Below are 18,119 nucleotides of genomic sequence, written 5' to 3'. Positions count from 1 at the left end.
CCCAGAGGGGCAGCAGGAAGCTGTGTGTGCCACCTTTGCCAACTATGCCCGGGCCTGTGCCAGAAAGCACATCTATGTGCACTGGAGGAAGCCTGGCTTCTGTGGTATGCTGGGTCTGCCCACCAAACTAACCAAGATCCTTGAGCGGCCTGTTCCTGAGGGCCCCTGGCTGTCTCCCATGGCCTATTGGATTTCCAAAGCCAATCCTTCACAGAACATTTTTGTTCCCACAGAACGCCTGTGCCCAGGGGGGCAGCTCTACTCTGATTGTGTCTCATCCTGTCCACCCAGCTGCTCAGCAGTAGCCCAGGGAGAGGAGGGGTCTTGTGGGAAGGAGTGTGTGAGTGGCTGTGAGTGCCCGGACAGCCTCTTTTGGGATGGTTCCCGCTGTGTGCCTGCTGCCCATTGCCCCTGCTACCACCGACGCCAGCGCTATGCCCCTGGTGACATTGTGAACCAGCTGTGCAACCCTTGGTGGGTCTTTGAGCTCTAATGGGCCATGTAGTACTTACTCTCTGACACTTTTCTTTATGCCGTCTCTGAGATCTGCACTTCTAAATAACCAGTGCATTCTGGGACTTCCCACCCAGTGACCTGTGACATTTTCTGGCATGATTAGTGACTATCCAGTTCTAATGGTGGTGGGTGTGCCAGGGGAGAAAAAGAACCAATGGCTGGGAGTGGTTCATGTCCAGCTCCACTCTCTAGGATGGATCTGATTTCACAGTGCACTGTCCACCCTCTATGCCCTTAGCATATGCCAGGATGGCCGTTGGCACTGTGCCCAGGCCCTGTGCCCTGCTGAGTGTGCAGTGGGCGGTGACGGGCATTACTTGACTTTTGATGGGCGGAGCTTCTCCTTCAGGGGCAATCCAGGCTGCCACTACAGTTTGGTGCAGGTGAGCAGAGAGCCTATTTCAAGAAGAGGATTTTGTCAGAGTGGGGGCCCTCACAGGGGAGTCCTAAGGGAGATGACTGCAAACAAGTCATTAAAGTAATAGGTGAAACATAGAGCCCCTTACAAGGAAAAATAAACAGCAATACTGGCAGAATGCCTACCTGCATACCCTCCCCACACACACCTTAGATACTCACACACACACTCACACACAAACACACATACTCACACACACACACACACACACACTCACACACTCACACACACACACACATACTCTCTCTCTCTCTCTCTCTCTCTCTCTCTCTCTCTCTCACACACACACACACACACACACACACACACACCCCTTCACCCATGTCAGTCCCTGGTGAGGTTCAGCCCCTTGCCTCACAGAATCTGTCTGGCTCGAAGTTTGGTAGCACCTGTGTGGAGTGGGAGCTGAAGCTGTCACACTGCTGAGGCTTGCTCATGGGTTCCCTACATACCCTACCACCTTATCTACCCCAGGACTCCGTGAAAGGCCAGCTGCTGATTGCATTGGAGCATGGGGCCTGTGACACTGGGAGCTGCCTCCATGCCCTCTCTGTGTTCCTGGGGAACACCCACATTCAGCTCAGATACTCAGGTAGCAGCTCTGCCTCCTTGTCTAGTGTTCTCTGGGGAGTCAACAGCGCTGCTGTCGATTTCTTCAGGGTGCTGACCTGCCTGTTGTCCACTGTTTTCACTCTGCAGACTCAGGCCTACCTGTACCTGCCCTCCACACACCCTCTTTGGGTTTCAATAACCATCCCTTCTAGATTCCTGCAGCTGAACTTACTGCTTACACCGCTCCATGCTCCTGTCACGGTGGCAGACACACTATCCCAAGGATATTTTCCAAGACATCTTCTGCTGGTCTTAAGTGGCAAAAACAAATTACACAGTTAGAAGAGTTGGAAAGGCCTTGTGCGTGAGCAGCTGAGGCTGACCTCCTTCTGAGCCTGGCCCCTCTCAGTACTGTCCCTCCAGCTCCACCATGGCCAGGCCTGCTGATGGCTCCCTTTATCCAGCTCCTCCCACACACTGACCACGCAAACAAAGGGACATGCAAAAATGCATGATGATGTGGGTTCTTGTGCTATGGAAAGGTAGTCTCTGGTAGGACAGGGGCCTCCGGGGATCACGAGTGGCTCACACACCCTTCCCCAGGCACATGCCTTCCCATCTTGCCAAGTCTTTCCCTCTTGCAGCCCCATCCTCTCAAAGGCTCCCTATCACATAGTCAGGTTCTCTTCTAGGAGCTGTGCTGGTGGATGGGAAGGATATAGATTTGCCCTGGATTGCTGAGGGCTTCAATGTTTCCCATGCCTCCTCCACTTTCTTGCTATTGCGCTGGCCTGGGGCCTGGGTTCTCTGGGGAGTGGCCGACTCTGCAGCCTACATCACCCTGGACCCCCATCATGCCTACCAGGTATTCTAGGAGGCCAGTGAATGTCTGGGCTAGGCTAGGTGAGACTGGATTTCACTTTTATGTGTCTTCCATGGCTCAGGTGCAGGGTCTATGTGGAACCTTTACCTGGAAACAGCAGGATGACTTCCTGACACCAGCTGGTGACATAGAAACCAGTGTCGCCGCCTTTGCTGGCAAGTTCAAAGTGTCAGGTGATGGAAGGTGCCCTTGGATGGATAACATCCCACTGTCCGCCTGCAGCACTTACTCCCAGCGCCTCGTTTTCGCAGAGGCAGCCTGTGCCATCCTGCATGGCCCCACCTTTCAGGTACTAAGGTGCCCCCCCCTCCTCTGCCTATAAGATCAAGGATCCAAAATGCAAGAGAGAGTCAAGGGTACAGGGAGGCAGCAATGGGCTCCCAAGGGAATGGAATCCATGAAGAGAGGACTTCCCCTTTCCTTTTGCCCAAAGGAGTGTCACGGGCTAGTAGACAGAGAATCATTCCGATTGCGGTGCTTGGAGGCTGTGTGTGGCTGTGCCCCTGGCAGGAACTGTCTGTGCTCCGTGCTCTCTGCCTATGCACGTCGCTGTGCCCAGGAGGGTGTCCTGCTGCAATGGAGGAACGAGACTCTGTGCCGTAAGTCTCTCCACCCAGCAACCCTGGGCTTCTCACCTCTTTCTCCCAGTACCCTCCTCCATACCTGGGGGAGTTGGAGCAGGGAGGAACTCCTTCCTTACCAGACTGTTGCTAGTTACTTTCTCCTGTAAAGGTAAAGGGACTTGAGGTCCAGACAGGGTGGCCAGGCTTCTGATTTGTATGTGTCCCTGTGTTCAGCTATCCTGTGTCCTGGTGGCCAAGCATACCAGGAGTGTGCCCCAATGTGTGGTCATCATTGTGGGGAGCCAGAAGAGTGTAAAGAGCTTGGCGGCTGTGTGGCTGGTTGTAACTGTCCCCCGGGACTGCTGTGGGCCCCTGAGGGCCAGTGTGTATCTCCCAGCATGTGCCCCTGTCAGCTTGGAGGCCATCATTACACATTTGGCACCACCACCACCACGAAAGACTGCAGCCACTGGTAAGAACTGCCACCCTTGAACAAAAAGAGGAAGAACTTTCGAGAGAATGGCTAGCTGTGCTGCTGTCTGGTCACATTGGGTTGCCAAGGAGGGATGGTGGGGTGCTGGGACTTCCTCAGTGCTGGGGCTTCAGGAAGCTTTTTCCCTGTGTCCACTATTGTAATGATTTTACTTCCTAACTACAGTCTAACAAAGAGTTGGGGGTGAAAAGTCATTCCTACATGGTAGATGAGAAAAGTGGGGCTCAGATATGTAGACAGTTTGTTACAGAGAAGGAAAGATGAGGTCTATACTTCAATGGATCCCCTCTGCTGCTTGGACAAGTGTAACTGTCTTAGTCACTGTCCTTGTTTCTGTTACCACACATCTGACCAGAGGCAGCTTAAGGGAGGAAGTGATTCTTTTGGCTCACTGTGCAAAGAAATACAGTCTCTCACGGTGGGGAAGCCACAGCAGCAGGAGGTGCCCACTCCCATTGCATCTTTAGACAGGAAGCAGGGAGAGAGATGGAAGCTGGTGCTTGGCCCACTTTCTCCTTTTTATTTAGCTTGGGACCTCAGACTGTGGAATGGTGCTGTCCAGTCTGGGTGGTGGGTCTTCACACCTCAATTAACCCAGTCTAGATAATCCTTCATGGACAGTCCCAGGGATCTGTCTCCAGAGGATTCCAGATCCCATCAGTCATCACATTAGGGGAGTCAATAACAGGCTAGCCCCACTGCAGCCAGACAGCAGGGGGAATGTGGATCCCAGGCCTGTGGGTTCCTGAACAGCCTGCCCTCCTGTGCTGCAGGTTGGGGTACTGGAAGTTGAGCTGTTCCAGTCTCTAGAATTGGGGCTGGGTTCCTACAAGACATTAGAGGATCCAGATACCTGTAGGGGTCCTCAGTATCTAGGTTCCTGGGGTTCACTGTGGCAGACTAGTGCCTAGGATAGCCAAATGAGCCCATGTTGGGCCTGGCTCTTCTATCTTCCCTCCTTTACAGTGTCTGCCAGGAGAGAGGGCTTTGGAACTGCACCTCCAACCACTGTCCCCCACAGCGAGCACTCTGTCCCCAGGAGTTCATCTATGCCCCTGGTGCCTGCCTTCTCACCTGTGACAGCCTCAGTGCAAACCATTCCTGTCTAGCTGGAAGCACTGATGGCTGTGTCTGTCCCCCTGGTACTGTGCTGCTGGTAAGGCTGGGAAGGGGACCCATGGGACAACAAGTGTGCTCTCCCTATGCAAGGATCCTGCCCTGCTCCCTAGCTGTCCAAAATCGTGTTTCTACCCTCCACCCAGGACAAGCGCTGTGTGTCTCCTGAACTTTGTCCCTGTCGCCACAATGGGCAGTGGTACCCACCCAATGCCACCATCCAGGAAGATTGCAACATTTGGTATGCCCAATCACCATCACCTGTCACCATATGACCTTGTGACCCTTGAATCCCCAGACATCATGCCTCTTACTAAAAGGGTTTGGAATGGTAGATGGGCAGCACATCCAGAGTAGTCTGGACACTGGGGACCTTCTAGAATCCTTCACACCCTGGATCTGTCTGGACTGTCCCTCTTGTTAATGACTAGTCCTATCTCTTGCCCACAGTGTCTGCCAGGGCCAACGGTGGCACTGCACGGGTCAGCGGTGCAGTGGATGGTGCCAGGCATCTGGTGCCCCCCACTATGTGACATTTGATGGACTGGTCCTTACCTTTCCTGGGGCCTGCGAGTACCTGCTCGTGAGAGAAGCTAGTGGCCGCTTCAGTGTCTCCATCCAGAACCTGCCTTGTGGGGCCAGTGGCCTCACTTGCACCAAAGCACTGGCCGTGCGCCTGGACGGCACTGTTGTGCACATGCTTAGAGGTGGCTGTGACCTATCAAGGACAGCTGTGACATTACTAGAGGGTGGGAGGCATAGCAGTGTAGCATCACAGCTCCTCAGCTTGGCCCATGTTCCCTCTCAGCTCCTCCCTGGGTTTGGTTGTTCTTATGGTGGGTTTTGCTGAAGCCAGGACTCTGGAAAATCAAGGCCCAGAGAAGCCTAGGGAAATAAGCAAAAGAAAGCTTGGAAGGGTGGCTGGGGAAACCTCTCAGGGACCAGGCTAAATCTAACACCCTCTCTTCTCCAGGCCAGGCAGTAACAGTGAATGGAGTGAGCATAAAGCTTCCCAAAGTTTATACAGGCCCCGGGCTGAGCCTGCACCATGCTGGCATCTTCCTGCTGTTGACAACACGCCTAGGTCTCACTCTACTCTGGGATGGAGGTCAGTCTCTGCCCTGATGCCCTTAGCCCACACCAGCCCTTTGCACTGGTAGCTGGATTTCTCCCAAACCCTTCTTCCCAGTGCCTGCCAAGCTCTGAGGTTGAAACTGACCCCTGACAGCCTACTTGGGACATATTTCCAGTATGACAGCCAGGCCAAGGTCTTTGCAGTCTCCCATCCTCTGGCCACCCCTGACTCACAGCCCTTGAAATTGGTTGGAACTTCCACATTATATTTTCTTTTAAAAAAGTATTTACTTTTATTTTACGTTTGCTCATGTTTTGCCTGGGTGCATGTCTGTGTGAGAGTACTGGATCCCCTGAAACTGGAGTTACAGACAGTTGTGAGCTGTTGTGTTGGTACTTGGAGTTGATTGTGGGTCCTCTGTACTCGTAACCACTGAGCCATTGCTCCAGTATCCATATTATGTTTTCATAATTGTGTTTTCCTTCATTTTACAAATATGACAACCCTATCAAAAAAGCATTTAGAAAATATCAGGGTTTTGGAAGAAATGAAAATAGACCCATGACATATCACTGCCCAAACATAAGCAGTTGACGTTTTAGAAATATAACTGTTAACGAGGAATTGAGGAAAACAAAACAACCCTGTGTGCACTTGTTCCTCTCCACTGGAGATTCTTGCCACAGAAGACTCTGGTATTAGGGCCTCTCAGCACATTCTGAAGCCACCTGAATCTGGGCTGGTTGGGGATTTTTCGTCTCTCAGCCAACTTAGGAAACTATGTTCCTAGTTGGCTCTCAGATGTTGGTCTTTTCAGTTATCCCCAAAAGAGGGGGTATCAGCACCTCTGCTGGGTGGAGACACCTGTGCAGGAGGTGTTATACCCATGTGTCTTTCTGCCTCAGCCCAGCAGAGGGCCCTAAAAGTCGCTTTTTATAATGCCACCAGGCACCCGGGTGCTGGTACGGCTGTCCCCCCACTTCCATGGTCGCGTGGTTGGGCTGTGTGGAGACTTTGATGGTGATGCCAGTAATGACCTGCGGAGCCGCCAAGGAGTCCTGGAGCCCACGGCAGAGCTTGCTGCCCATTCCTGGCGCCTCAATCCCCTGTGCCCTGAGCTCGGAGACCTGCCGCACCCCTGTACAGTGAGCATGGCAGGGCATCCAGAGGGAGGTGGGGGTGTAATGAGAGAGAGAGAGAGAGAGAGAGAGAGAGAGAGAGAGAGAGAGGGGAAGCCTCACAGAAGACCCTGTGTTGTAGGTGAACACCCACCGGGTGAACTGGGCCCAGGCCCGCTGTGGGGTGATATTGCAGCCAATCTTTGCCCCATGCCACACAGAGGTGCCCCCGCAGCAGCACTATGAGTGGTGTGTGTACGATGCCTGCGGGTAAGGAGGGCTGAGGGGTGGGTGCAGTGGGCACACTGAGGGGTGGGTGCAGCGGGCACACTGAGGGGTGGGTGCAGTGGACACGCTGAGGGGTGGGTGCAGCGGGCACGCTGAGGGGTGGGTGGGTGCAGTGGGTGGGTGGGTGGGTGCAGTGGCACGCTGAGGGGTGGGTGGTTGCAACGGACACGCTGAGGGGTGGGTGCAGTTCGCTGAGGGGGGGTGCAGTGGGCTCGCTGAGGGTGGGTGCATTTGAGGGGTGGGTGCAGTAGGCACGCTGAGGGGTAGGTGGGTGCAACGGACACGCTGAGGGGTGGGCGCAGCGGGCACGCTGAGGGTGGGCGCAGCGGGCACGCTGAGGGGTGGGCGCAGCGGGCACGCTGAGGGGTGGGCGCAGCGGGCACGCTGAGGGGTGGGCGCAGCGGGCACGCTGAGGGGTGGGTAGGCAGTGGGGTGTATGGTAAGTTGATGGCTGTACCCCACAGCTGTGACACAGGGGGTGACTGCGAGTGCCTCTGCTCAGCCATTGCTGCATATGCCGATGAGTGTGCCCGGCACAGACACCATGTGCGCTGGCGCAGTCAGGGACTCTGCCGTGAGTGTGCCCTACTCTCTCAATCCTGCCATACAATCAAGTCTCTTGAAAGGTGCTTCTCCTGTCCCACCAGCTGGGCATTTAGTCACTTAGGTTCAAATGTGACCTGAATGCTCGCTCTGTTGCTAGACACTTCTTGGTGAACCAAGTATGAGAATAGCTGATGCACAGGGCTAGCATCCTTCATCTTGGGGTTGTTTGTTTGTTTGTTTGTTTGTTTGTTTGTTTTTTGGAGGGAGTGGTCTTGGTACAGGTCTACAGCATGCATCTTGTGCTTCCCTTGGAAGTCAACTGAAGATGGCTGGCCTGTGCCATACTTCCTGGTGCCCTTGGGCCTCAGCGAGCAGAATCTTTCTTCTCCCCACCCAGCCCTACAGTGTGAAGGAGGTCAGGTATATGAAGCCTGTGGCTCTACCTGTCCCCCGACCTGCCATGACCATCATCCTGAGACCAGATGGCAGTGCCAGGCCATCAGTTGTGTGGAAGGCTGCTTCTGCCCCGAGGGGACACTACTGCATGGTATGTTGCTGGGGAGAGGACCCTAGGCTGGGTAAAGGCAACACGTGGTGGCTGGGCATCATTTGTTTTGAATCCCATGTTGTGTGCTTTAGGAGGAGCCTGTGTGGAGCTGCCTGCCTGTCCCTGTGAGTGGGATGGCAGTTTCTTCCCACCAGGGACTGTGTTGCAAAAGGACTGTGGAAACTGGTGAGTGGGAGACCCAAGAGAAGCCTGTGCTCTTGGACTGAACAAGCGGTGTGGCTAATGCCAGGCCCCCATTGTGCTCAGTACATGTCAGGAAAGTCGGTGGCATTGTGGAGGTGATGGTGTCCCCTGTGAGGAGATGAAAACTGGCTGTGCAGAAGGAGAGGCTCTGTGCAGAGAGAGTGGGCACTGTGTGCCACTTGAGTGGCTTTGTGACAACCAGGATGACTGTGGTGACGGCTCAGATGAGGAGGGTGAGTGTTTTTACCTGTTTGTGGCAGTAACAGGGACAGATAACTGAGTTTATGGAAGCTGCAGCATCTATCCCCAGGGTAGCTTCCTAAGCTGCTGCTTCCCATGCCAGGAGCCATGATATAGTAATGACTGAGGACTGAGGGGCGGGGCAGGGGGCGGTGTGTGTGTGTGTGTGTGTGTGTGTGTGTGTGTGTGTGTGTTCTGGTCTTTCTTAGGCCAGGACCTTTGGTAGCACTGCATCCTAAACCTGCCTGCTTTCCCCATAATAATAATAGGCTGTGCCACCTCAGGCTGTGGGGAGGGACAGATGTCTTGCCAATCTGGCCACTGCCTGCCCCTGGCCCTGCTCTGTGATGGGCAGGATGACTGTGGAGATGGCACAGATGAGAAGGGGTGTCCGTGTCCCCATGGCTCTCTGGCCTGTGCTGATGGTCGCTGCTTGCCACCCGCCCTGCTGTGTAATGGTCATCCTGACTGTCTGGATGCTGCAGATGAAGAATCCTGTCTGGGTGAGGAGTCTTTGCCCTGCCTCCAGTCCACTAGGCACTCCCTCTCAGGGCCCAGATCCTGGAAGGGCCCTATGATTCCATCCCCTTCTATGCCCCATCTCCACTCATGAAGGTGGTACCTGTCAGTGACTGGGTGGAGATACCCCAAAGAAATAGAAAAAGTGGTGACCCCAGGGGCTGGGTGACTCAATGGTTAAGACCTGAAATCAGTTCCCAGCACCCACATTGAGCCACTCACAACCACTGTAACTCTAGCTTCAGGGGTTTTGAATCCTCTTTTGGCCTCCACAGGCACCTGCACACATGTGGCTTACATCCACAGACACATAGACACATGCATTTTTCTAAGTCCCAGAACCACCTCCTCTCCTCTGGCTGCAGGGCAACTGAGCTGTACCTCTGGAGAAATATCTTGTGAAGATGGTACTTGCATTAGGGCCAGGCAGCTGTGTGATGGAGTTTGGGACTGCCCAGAGGGAGCTGATGAGGGGCCTGGTCACTGCCCTCTGCCTTCTCTGCCTACACCCCCGGCTGGCACTTGGCAGAGCCCTTCCACCAGCTCTCTGAATACAGCATCAAGTCCTATGGGCAGTGCCAGCCCTGGTGAGTCTCTGGGAATAAATAAGGTGAGAAAGCTGGAAGCCTGTGCTGCCCAGAAAGGGATGGGTGAGTATACCGGAGGGAAGCGTTTGTGCCAAACTCTAGAGCTGGAGGCTCTGGAATGAAGTGTTCAGGGTTTGAGAGGGATGGAAGGTCCAGATTTGTCTCCTGGTGTTCAGGGCCACCTTCTGAACAGGTGAAGGAGAACCTAGTGGACATTTAGGGACTAAGGGAAGGCTTGCAGAAAACAAAACAGCAGTCAAACACAAGATGGGCAGAACTAGATTGGAAGGGGTATGCTCAGGTAAGAGTCAGGGATGCTGAAATTAAATGGCAGCCCCAAAGGAGATGTGAGGGTGAGCTGGGCCCGGAGAACCAAGAGTTCACTTCCACTATCTAACACACACATCCGCTGCAGCGTCCCCCTGCGGTCTCTTTGAGTTCCAGTGCAGAAGTGGAGAGTGCACTCCTCAGGGCTGGCGCTGTGACCAGGAGGAAGACTGCCCAGATGCAAGTGATGAGCTTGACTGTGGTGGGCCCTGCATGCTGCACCAGGTGCCCTGTGCCCACAGCCAACACTGCTTGTCCCCAGGGCAGCTATGTGATGGTGTGCCACAGTGCCCCGATGGTTCAGATGAGGATCCCGAAGCCTGTGGTGAGAGTCACACACCCCACTCTGTACATCTCCCTTGCTGTGGCAGATGGGTACACAGTTAGAGAGGGGCTACATGATTGTTTTTGTGTTTCTTTGATCTTTACCATAAAGTCATCCTTAGAAGTTTTTGCTTTTCCCTGCAGGCCCATGGGAGAGTAGAAAGGGGTCTTTTGTCTGCTCAAATTTGGGCAAGAAGAAACAAGAGAGTGGGCAATGGCTGAGGGCATGGGGGATAGGTCTGTTTGGAGGGTTCCCTGTCCACAACTTCTACCCAATTCACCTGAGTGGACTCTTTGTGTCCTTACAAATGAGCCCTTCATGGCCTGACTACCTCACCAGAGAGGGTATCAAACCATCCACAGGCCCTTGCTTTTCTCCAGGACCACTCTTAAACCCCTTTAAAGGTTCCTTTGATTCAGTACAGGACTGTGCCTCCTGCCCAGGTCATTCTCTAATGTCCCGGCTTTCCCTGCTGGTCTGTATGCAGGGATAGGTTGGATGTGGGAGCAGCGGCGTGGTAGGCCACTTCTTATCCATAGGCTCCACCCAGCTGCCATCATGCCATGGCCTCTTCTCCTGTGGTTTGACTCCATGGCTGTGCCTGAACCCCAAGCAGTTCTGTGATGGGGTCCCTGACTGTCACCAGGACGAGGATGAGGAGGATGGACTGTGGTGTGGAGACTGTTTTCTTGCTGGGGACACTCTTGTAGTCTAGGGGATGGTTTTCACTCCTACTTAACTGTTCTTTCTTCCCCAGAGGGGCTATCAGTCCCAGGAGGCCCCAACAGGACAGGGGTCCCCTGCCCAGAATTCTCCTGCCCGAATGGCACCTGCATTGATTTCCTGCTGGTGAGAGTCTCAAGTATGAATGGGTAGGCTCAGATTTTGGACACCTAGCCAGAAACCTGAGCCTGTTGCTCCCCCAGGTTTGTGATGGGAACCCAGACTGTGAGCTGGACAATGAAGCAGAGTCCTCCCTGGAAGAGCAGGGTTGTGGGGCCTGGAGCTCCTGGGGCCCATGGGAGCAATGCAGTCAGACCTGCGGGCCTGGTGTACAGGGACGGAGTCGACACTGCTCCCCATCCAGTCTCCCGGTGCTGAAGAACTGCACAGGCCCTCAGCACCAGTCACAGGCCTGCTTCATGGAGGCCTGCCCTGGTGAGGGAAGGGACATCTGCGAGGGTGATTGGGGCAGCAGGTCCTGGAGACAAAGGGGGAAATAGAGGCTGTTGGTCCCGAGCCCTGCCTCAAATCTCCCTCCCCGAAACACACCCACCGTCTTGGCCCTCCCTTGCAGTGGACGCTGAATGGAGTTCTTGGTCTCCCTGGTCTCTGTGTTCTGAACCCTGTGGGGGCACCATGACACGCCACCGGCAGTGCCATCCACCTCAAAACGGCGGCCAGGACTGTGTCCTACTGCCTGGGAGCCCTCGTACTACTCACCAGACCAGTGAGTAAAGGGCAAGAGGGCACAAGTCAGGGCACGAGGAGGAGGAGGATGGGATACGGAGGGAGGAGGTCCTCTGATTGGATGTGGTAAGTGTGAGAATACAGCAGGAGTAGAGGGTTGCTGGAGCAGGCAGGGGCACTGTGGGCACAAGAGACACCAGGTGAAACACTGAGGACACTGGGGGATTGTGGTGGACGCCAGGAGGGTGATGGACAGCGGTAGACACTGGTCTTGCTGCAGATGCCTCTCTGTCTTTGCCTACTTTCAGATCCCTGCCCTCAGGAGGGCTGCCCCAATGCCACTTGCTTTGGGGAGTTGGTATTCCAGCCCTGTGCCCCCTGCCCTCTGACTTGTGATGATATTTCTGATCAGACCGTGTGCTCACCGGACAGGCCCTGCAGCAGCCCAGGTAAGGGGGGTTACTAGACCGAGTCTGTGGAGGCTTTGCTTTGCATGCTACCTAATGCTGGGCTTTACCTAGGTTGCTGGTGCCCAGAAGGACAGGTGCTAGGCACTGACGGGCGGTGTCTGAGACCCAGGCAGTGCCCCTGCCTGGTGAATGGTACCCGTTACTGGCCTGGGCAACACATCAAGGTGAACTGCCAGCTCTGCCTCTGCCAGGATGGGCGACCACATCGGTGCCGGCCCAATCCAGAATGTTCTGGTAAGCTGCTGCCCAGGCCCATCCCTTGGCGTGGGGCACTTGTCCCTCTCCAGACCATCCAGCCCTGATGTCTGTCGTCTCTCAGTGGATTGTGGCTGGTCCTCCTGGTCCCCCTGGGCAGAGTGCCTGGGTCCCTGCAGCAGCCAGAGCCTCCAGTGGTCTTTCCGGAGCCCCAACAACCCGCGCCTCTCTGGTCGGGGTCGCCAGTGCCATGGTATCCACCGCAAGGCCCGCAGGTACAGGATAGCAACCCGATCTACCTTCTACCTCTGCTTAGGAGGTCAACTCTGAGGTAGGCATTTCACATCTGACAGAGACCCAACTGGCAACCTGTTCTGTGACACCCCCCCCCCCCGCAACTGACACTTCAGCTGTCTTTTCCTATTTCAGTTTTGTAGCTGCTAGGTCCAGGAGCTAACAGGCCAGTAACGTTCGACCAGTCCAGTGGCAAGAGTGGGTCTCTGTCTCTGGAGGGTGGGGGCAGGGAGTTGCCTCTGTTGAGGCTTGTAGGGCCATAGTTATTTCAATCCTTCTGAGGCAGGCTGTGCTAACCTACAATGTTGGCACAAATTGCTTCCCTCCCCATTCTGATATGCCTGTTGTGGTTGTTCTCTTAGGAGCAGGGTGTAAAGTAGGATTAGCGTGTGACCAAACATTTACCCAGGACTTTCCCAGTTTTATTAGTGACAGCCACAAGTCTAGGAATACCCTTATTCCAGCAAGTTGGGGGTGGCTTTGAGTGAGCTCCCTCCACCAGGAGGCTGTAACCATGTCTCCCTTCCCAGGTGCCAGACAGAGCCTTGTGAGGGCTGTGAGCAGTGGGGCCTCATGCACCATGTTGGGGAACGCTGGCGTGGGGGCCCTTGCATGGTGTGTGAGTGTCTGCATGGGGGTGTCACGCGCTGCTCCCTCTATTGCCCCCTGGGCAGCTGTCCCCAGGTGAGGGGTCTGGGAATGTGGAGAGGGCTGAGCCTGGAGAGGTGATATAGACCAGCCAGGCTTGGGGAAACTGATAGGGTGGGTCAGAGACTGACAAGTGGCTTGACTTCCATGTTCCCACAGGGCTGGGTCCTGGTGGAAGGAATGGGAGAATCATGTTGCCACTGTGCACTGCCTGGTGAGTGGGTCTCAGGGCTGGCAGAAGAGCCTCAAGAGGAGAAGAATCCAGTGCAGACTATGACAGGGAGCAATGGCTCAGTTTCCTTATCCTAAAGGTGTACTTATGAGTTGAAGTTAGAGCGTACCCAGCATGAACAGTTACATAGTTTCACCGCACAGGTCTCCTTCTAATGCCTACAGAGGTTAGAAATTGCACCTGTTCACACTCGTCAGAAAGTTGGTTTGGCCTGGGGTTTTATTCTGTTTTCTGAAGAGTCAGTGGAGGTGAAAAGCCCCAATTCACTCAAACGGAAAGAGGGACCCTTCCCAGCTGGAATTTATTCTTGAGGAGTTGTGAGAGGGAAGTGCTGGGTTGGTGGCTGGTGGCAGTCTCTCCCACTCTCTCTTCTGACCACTGGGTCTCTGCACAGGAAAGAACCAGACATTGGCCCCCAGGACCACTCCTGCCCCTGCCTCCAGCCCTCAGATTGGAGCCCCCCTGATCACCTATGTTCTGCCTCCCCTGGGGAGTAAGTCACATGCTATTTGGATGCTGAAAGGGACTGCCCTACCAATTGCCAAGTCGCTAAGGAAACAGGACCTCTGGCACAGTTCCCTGCCTCCTACACACTACGGGTGGTGGAGTCACCCATCCCACATTGCGTTCATTTTTCTGCCTTCCATACCCTCTGCTCCCCTTGCGGCTCCCTAATTGCCCCTGTCCCCCTCTGTTCTGCCCTACTCCAGCCTCTCTCTCTCTTCTACACCCAGATGCCTGCTATTCTCCCCTGGGCCTGGCCCAACTGCCCATGTGGGCATCATCCCAGCACCTGGAACACCCCACCTGGGCTGCCATGGGGGCTCCCACCACAGGGCCTGGCCCTAGAGAGGATGCTTATGCTGAGTGGCACTCCCAGCCACTCTACCTTCAGATGGACCTGATGCAACCTCGGAACCTAACTGGTCAGTGAGGAGGAGAGCACAGGATAGGGGACCTGGGATAGAGTGGTTGTCTCAAGCTGCTGACCTTTGCCTTGTCCTGGTCCCTCCTCAGGCATCATGGTGCAGGGAGTTGGCTCTTCTGCTGCTTATGTCGCGAGCTTGTCGCTCCAGTTCAGCAGTGACGGGCTACAGTGGCATGACTCTGTCAGCTCCCTGCCCAAATCCCAGCCCCCACCCACGGTACTAAGCACTCCAGTCCCCTGGGGCAAGTGACCCAAGAAACCCATTTGTGGATACCACAGCCCTTGTCCCCAAGAGACTTTCATTTCCCTGAGGAACAGTCCTTGCATTAGACATCTGTGAAACACCTGCTAGCAGGGACTATGCTCTGTGGAGCTGAGAGTCCAGGGACATCTGAAAACACAGAAGTGACTCAGAGTCTGCACACATGACCCTCTAACAGCTTGTAAAGGAGCAGGATGGTAACACACCCAGTTCACAGGGGCCCTTGGAAGTGCAGGTCTCTGTGGACATTTCCTTTAGGTGTTGGCATCCTCCCCAGGGAGACAGACCCCTTGCAGCCTTAGGGCTCAGTCCTCACAGGGATTCACTTTTACCTTCTGAAGGAACACCCATGTAGCATCCATGTTATGAGGGTTGGGGAAAAAGGAGGGGCCCCAAAACAGGGTTGCAGTGGCAGCTTGAGCAAGAGCTGGGACTTGGGCAACAGGCAGTATCTCCACAGCTTTTCCCCGGGAGCCCAAGCCATATGGCCCCTGAGGTATGGACATTCAACCAGATGGTGCAGGCGAGGTATGTCAGAGTGTGGCCACACAGCGGCCGTCACAGCGACAACATCCAGCACAATATCTTCCTATGGGTGGAGCTGCTGGGCTGTAAGCCAGGTACGGGCCAGTTTGGGAGCTGGAGGGACAAGAGTGGGCAGTGAGATGTCAGATGTCTTTAATAACATGTCCTCCACAGTGTCCCCACGGACACCCGCGTGTCCAGAGAACAGGCACCACTGTGCCAGTGGTGAATGTGTCCCAAAGGGAGGGCCATGTGATGGCGCTGTGGACTGCAGGGATGGCTCTGATGATGAGGCCTGCAGGCCCCTTCGTGCCGGCACCACCAGCAGGTATGGCTGCCTTGGATGAAGCCTGCATGGGAAAGGGTACACCATGGGAGGAGTCCTGAACTGCATGCTGAGGAGTCACATCTGGGTGCTCCAGAGACCTTACCCCCATGAGAGTTTTGGGTTCTATACATTCTCCTGATGTCTGGAGTTTAGTGACTCTCAAAGGATGGTGCCTGAGCCAAGCGCACCACGCCCAGCATGACAGATGGGAGACTCAGTTTCTACCTGATCCTGTGGGTGGGAAATGGGGGGCTTTACCTGCTCTCCAGTGATCATGGCATGATCACACTGAGATCACTGTCCGAGCTCACCTTTGTCCATCCTTAGTGGGCAGTGTCCTTCTTGAATGCCCTAACCTGATCCCTTCGTGATGGTTGGGTCCCAGGGCTGGGAGAGTCCCTGGAACCCACCTGGTGGTTTTCTTCCCAGAGTCCATTCCACAACCAGGACTCCAGCCCTCTCCTCCACCTCCACTCAGCCTGGAACATTTCCATCCCAGCCCAGGGAGGTGAGTGAGGATCTGTGCCTCAATGCCTCACCAATGTACTCACCAATGTACCGTCTGCACCTGCGTTGTCCTCCCTCTCCCTACATTCAGTGGCTTCCCCCAGCCTGTATTTCCTGGTGCTATTCTGCCAGGCCTTCAGTTCCCAGCTATGTGAGGTCCAGCTTGGCGCCAGGTGTGATGCTGAGTGCTAGAGGGACAGAGTGGTGCAGAGATGTGCAGGGCAGGGCAGGGCACTAATGCCATGCAGTCTGGGTGGCAAGAGCTCTGTGTCACAGGTGAGGAGGCATCAGGGCATCTGCTTTTGGAATCTATGCCTGGGGTCCCCAAAGCAGTCTGGGACAAAGCTTGAAGGATGGGGATTTCTGTGACACAAAGAGGGGCAGGACACTTCCTTTTGACGAGTGACCTGCTCAGGGAATTAGGAAGGTCTAGGACTTTGGGGGAAAGAGCTGAAGTGATTGCACAGGTAGGCCAACGAGACAGTGCCTGAATATGCCCAACTCATCCACCTTGCAGGGTGGGTTAGCTTGGTCATGAGTTTTGTGGGCCAGTACCTTGGGGTACCCAGCCTATTTACCTTTCAGGAGAGTCCCCTCTGTCCTCAGCTTTGGGCTTCTGCAAGCATACAGAGATGGGAAGGGGCATCTGTGATTTTCTGGGAAAGGATGGGCCATGTGGAGTTTCCCTGGAGGCCTGAGCAGGGTTGCTGAGCTCTCTCTCACCGCAGGGTGTGGCAGACATGGAACACCAGCAGCCCAAGCAGGAACCATCTATGCCTACTGCAGGTGTGTACACAGACTCCAGGACCCTCCCAAAACCTTGCCCTTGTCATCACCTGCCCTTCTAGAGCAAAGAGCAGTGGCATCCCAGAGGCTGAAACCCCCCTGTCCTCTGACTACCCCAAGAGAGCTGTGGAGTCAAGAGATACAGGTCACCAGGTGCATGGCCAGGTCCCACCCTCTCAGCCCATTAGACCGAAGATGTGAGTTCTGAGGGGGCAATGACTGTTCCTAGAGCCATGCAGTTGTCCTGCAAGGTGGCTACAGCCCCTAGATCCTGGGCCAGTCTCCTTGAAGGAGTTGAGAAACCACCTGGCCCCATATTCGTTTCTCTGCTCACCTAGCTATGATGCTAGGTATTTTTCTAAAGTTTTGTTGGCAGCAAGTGCCCTAACTAGACATGAGAGTGGGCAGGGTTCCAGACTTAGGGTACTCCTAAGCGGGACAAGGCACCCCCTGCCAGGCATGTGCCAGCTTCCCTATGGCTACTGATCCCCCGGAACCGTGGTCCCTAGTGTAGGGTAGGATGGGTGTGGACCACTGGAGCAGCAGACTTACACTGACTCTAACCTGGGAGATACTAGACACATCATGCCAACCCGGTGCCTCAGTTTCCTTACCTATGAGTGTAGGAGGCTCTTCCCCATGAACTCCAGTAGAAGCTGTCCAGCAGTCTGACTGAACCATGTCTTTGTCTTTTGTAAAAAAAAAAAAAAATCACATCTGCAACATGTGGGCTCATGGGATGAATCCTAGACTTATTCTAAGTCTGCTTCCAAAAAAGGCTGCTTTGAAGATGAATATTTTGGCAGAAAAATGAGTGTCTGACTCTCCTTTTCACTACAACTGTAGGAAGCTCAAAAACTAGTGTTTCTTCACACTAGCAATGTCCTCATCCTGAGTCTCAGTCATGCTTGCTCCTTCTGCTGTTGTGTTTAAATGATTCCAGTTCTCTCCTCTAAACATGTTTTACAATGAACTTGTATTAGGAAGTTGCTGTGTCTTCTTGCAACTAGAATATAGTATTACATCAAACCAGATTTTTTCTACTTTCCCTTAACCCTCTTCTCATGCTCCTTGGGTGGTAGAGACCTACTTTTATTTTGATCTGAGGGTCCCCCCAAGGTGGGTTGTTGTCTGTAATAGCTATGGTTACCCTGTACCACATGGGAGCCAGGGATGCCCTCTTCAGGGTCTGTCTCACCACCTCTCACAGGCCAGTG

At 54.5% G+C, this 18,119-nt stretch overlaps 1 protein-coding gene across 1 annotated transcript in view; it reads left to right on the top strand.

Annotated features, from left to right (window-relative positions):
* Sspop overlaps positions 1-18,119 on the top strand; it is a 52,706-nt gene that overhangs the window by 4,239 nt on the left and 30,348 nt on the right. The window contains exons 10-45 of the mRNA XM_035449064.1: positions 1-104; positions 234-474; positions 755-899; positions 1,409-1,526; positions 2,179-2,351; positions 2,431-2,658; positions 2,803-2,968; positions 3,167-3,404; positions 4,392-4,581; positions 4,688-4,782; positions 4,992-5,248; positions 5,515-5,649; positions 6,565-6,761; positions 6,877-7,004; positions 7,487-7,596; positions 7,966-8,115; positions 8,208-8,301; positions 8,383-8,552; positions 8,829-9,062; positions 9,444-9,665; positions 10,081-10,317; positions 11,075-11,166; positions 11,244-11,475; positions 11,615-11,767; positions 12,036-12,176; positions 12,249-12,431; positions 12,517-12,667; positions 13,217-13,370; positions 13,494-13,548; positions 13,961-14,059; positions 14,301-14,492; positions 14,584-14,711; positions 15,217-15,367; positions 15,456-15,609; positions 16,039-16,117; positions 16,845-16,904. The exon at positions 1-104 is cut by the window's left edge and continues 62 nt beyond it. Coding sequence (XP_035304955.1) covers positions 1-104; positions 234-474; positions 755-899; positions 1,409-1,526; positions 2,179-2,351; positions 2,431-2,658; positions 2,803-2,968; positions 3,167-3,404; positions 4,392-4,581; positions 4,688-4,782; positions 4,992-5,248; positions 5,515-5,649; positions 6,565-6,761; positions 6,877-7,004; positions 7,487-7,596; positions 7,966-8,115; positions 8,208-8,301; positions 8,383-8,552; positions 8,829-9,062; positions 9,444-9,665; positions 10,081-10,317; positions 11,075-11,166; positions 11,244-11,475; positions 11,615-11,767; positions 12,036-12,176; positions 12,249-12,431; positions 12,517-12,667; positions 13,217-13,370; positions 13,494-13,548; positions 13,961-14,059; positions 14,301-14,492; positions 14,584-14,711; positions 15,217-15,367; positions 15,456-15,609; positions 16,039-16,117; positions 16,845-16,904 — 5,656 coding nt within the window. The remainder of the gene's footprint in view (positions 105-233; positions 475-754; positions 900-1,408; positions 1,527-2,178; positions 2,352-2,430; positions 2,659-2,802; positions 2,969-3,166; positions 3,405-4,391; positions 4,582-4,687; positions 4,783-4,991; positions 5,249-5,514; positions 5,650-6,564; positions 6,762-6,876; positions 7,005-7,486; positions 7,597-7,965; positions 8,116-8,207; positions 8,302-8,382; positions 8,553-8,828; positions 9,063-9,443; positions 9,666-10,080; positions 10,318-11,074; positions 11,167-11,243; positions 11,476-11,614; positions 11,768-12,035; positions 12,177-12,248; positions 12,432-12,516; positions 12,668-13,216; positions 13,371-13,493; positions 13,549-13,960; positions 14,060-14,300; positions 14,493-14,583; positions 14,712-15,216; positions 15,368-15,455; positions 15,610-16,038; positions 16,118-16,844; positions 16,905-18,119) is intronic.

Source organism: Cricetulus griseus, chromosome 8 (assembly GCF_003668045.3).
Source record: "Cricetulus griseus strain 17A/GY chromosome 8, alternate assembly CriGri-PICRH-1.0, whole genome shotgun sequence".
NCBI lineage: Eukaryota > Metazoa > Chordata > Mammalia > Rodentia > Cricetidae > Cricetulus > Cricetulus griseus.
Note: the sequence above shows the minus strand (reverse complement) of the source record. Positions and strands in the feature narration are given on the sequence as shown.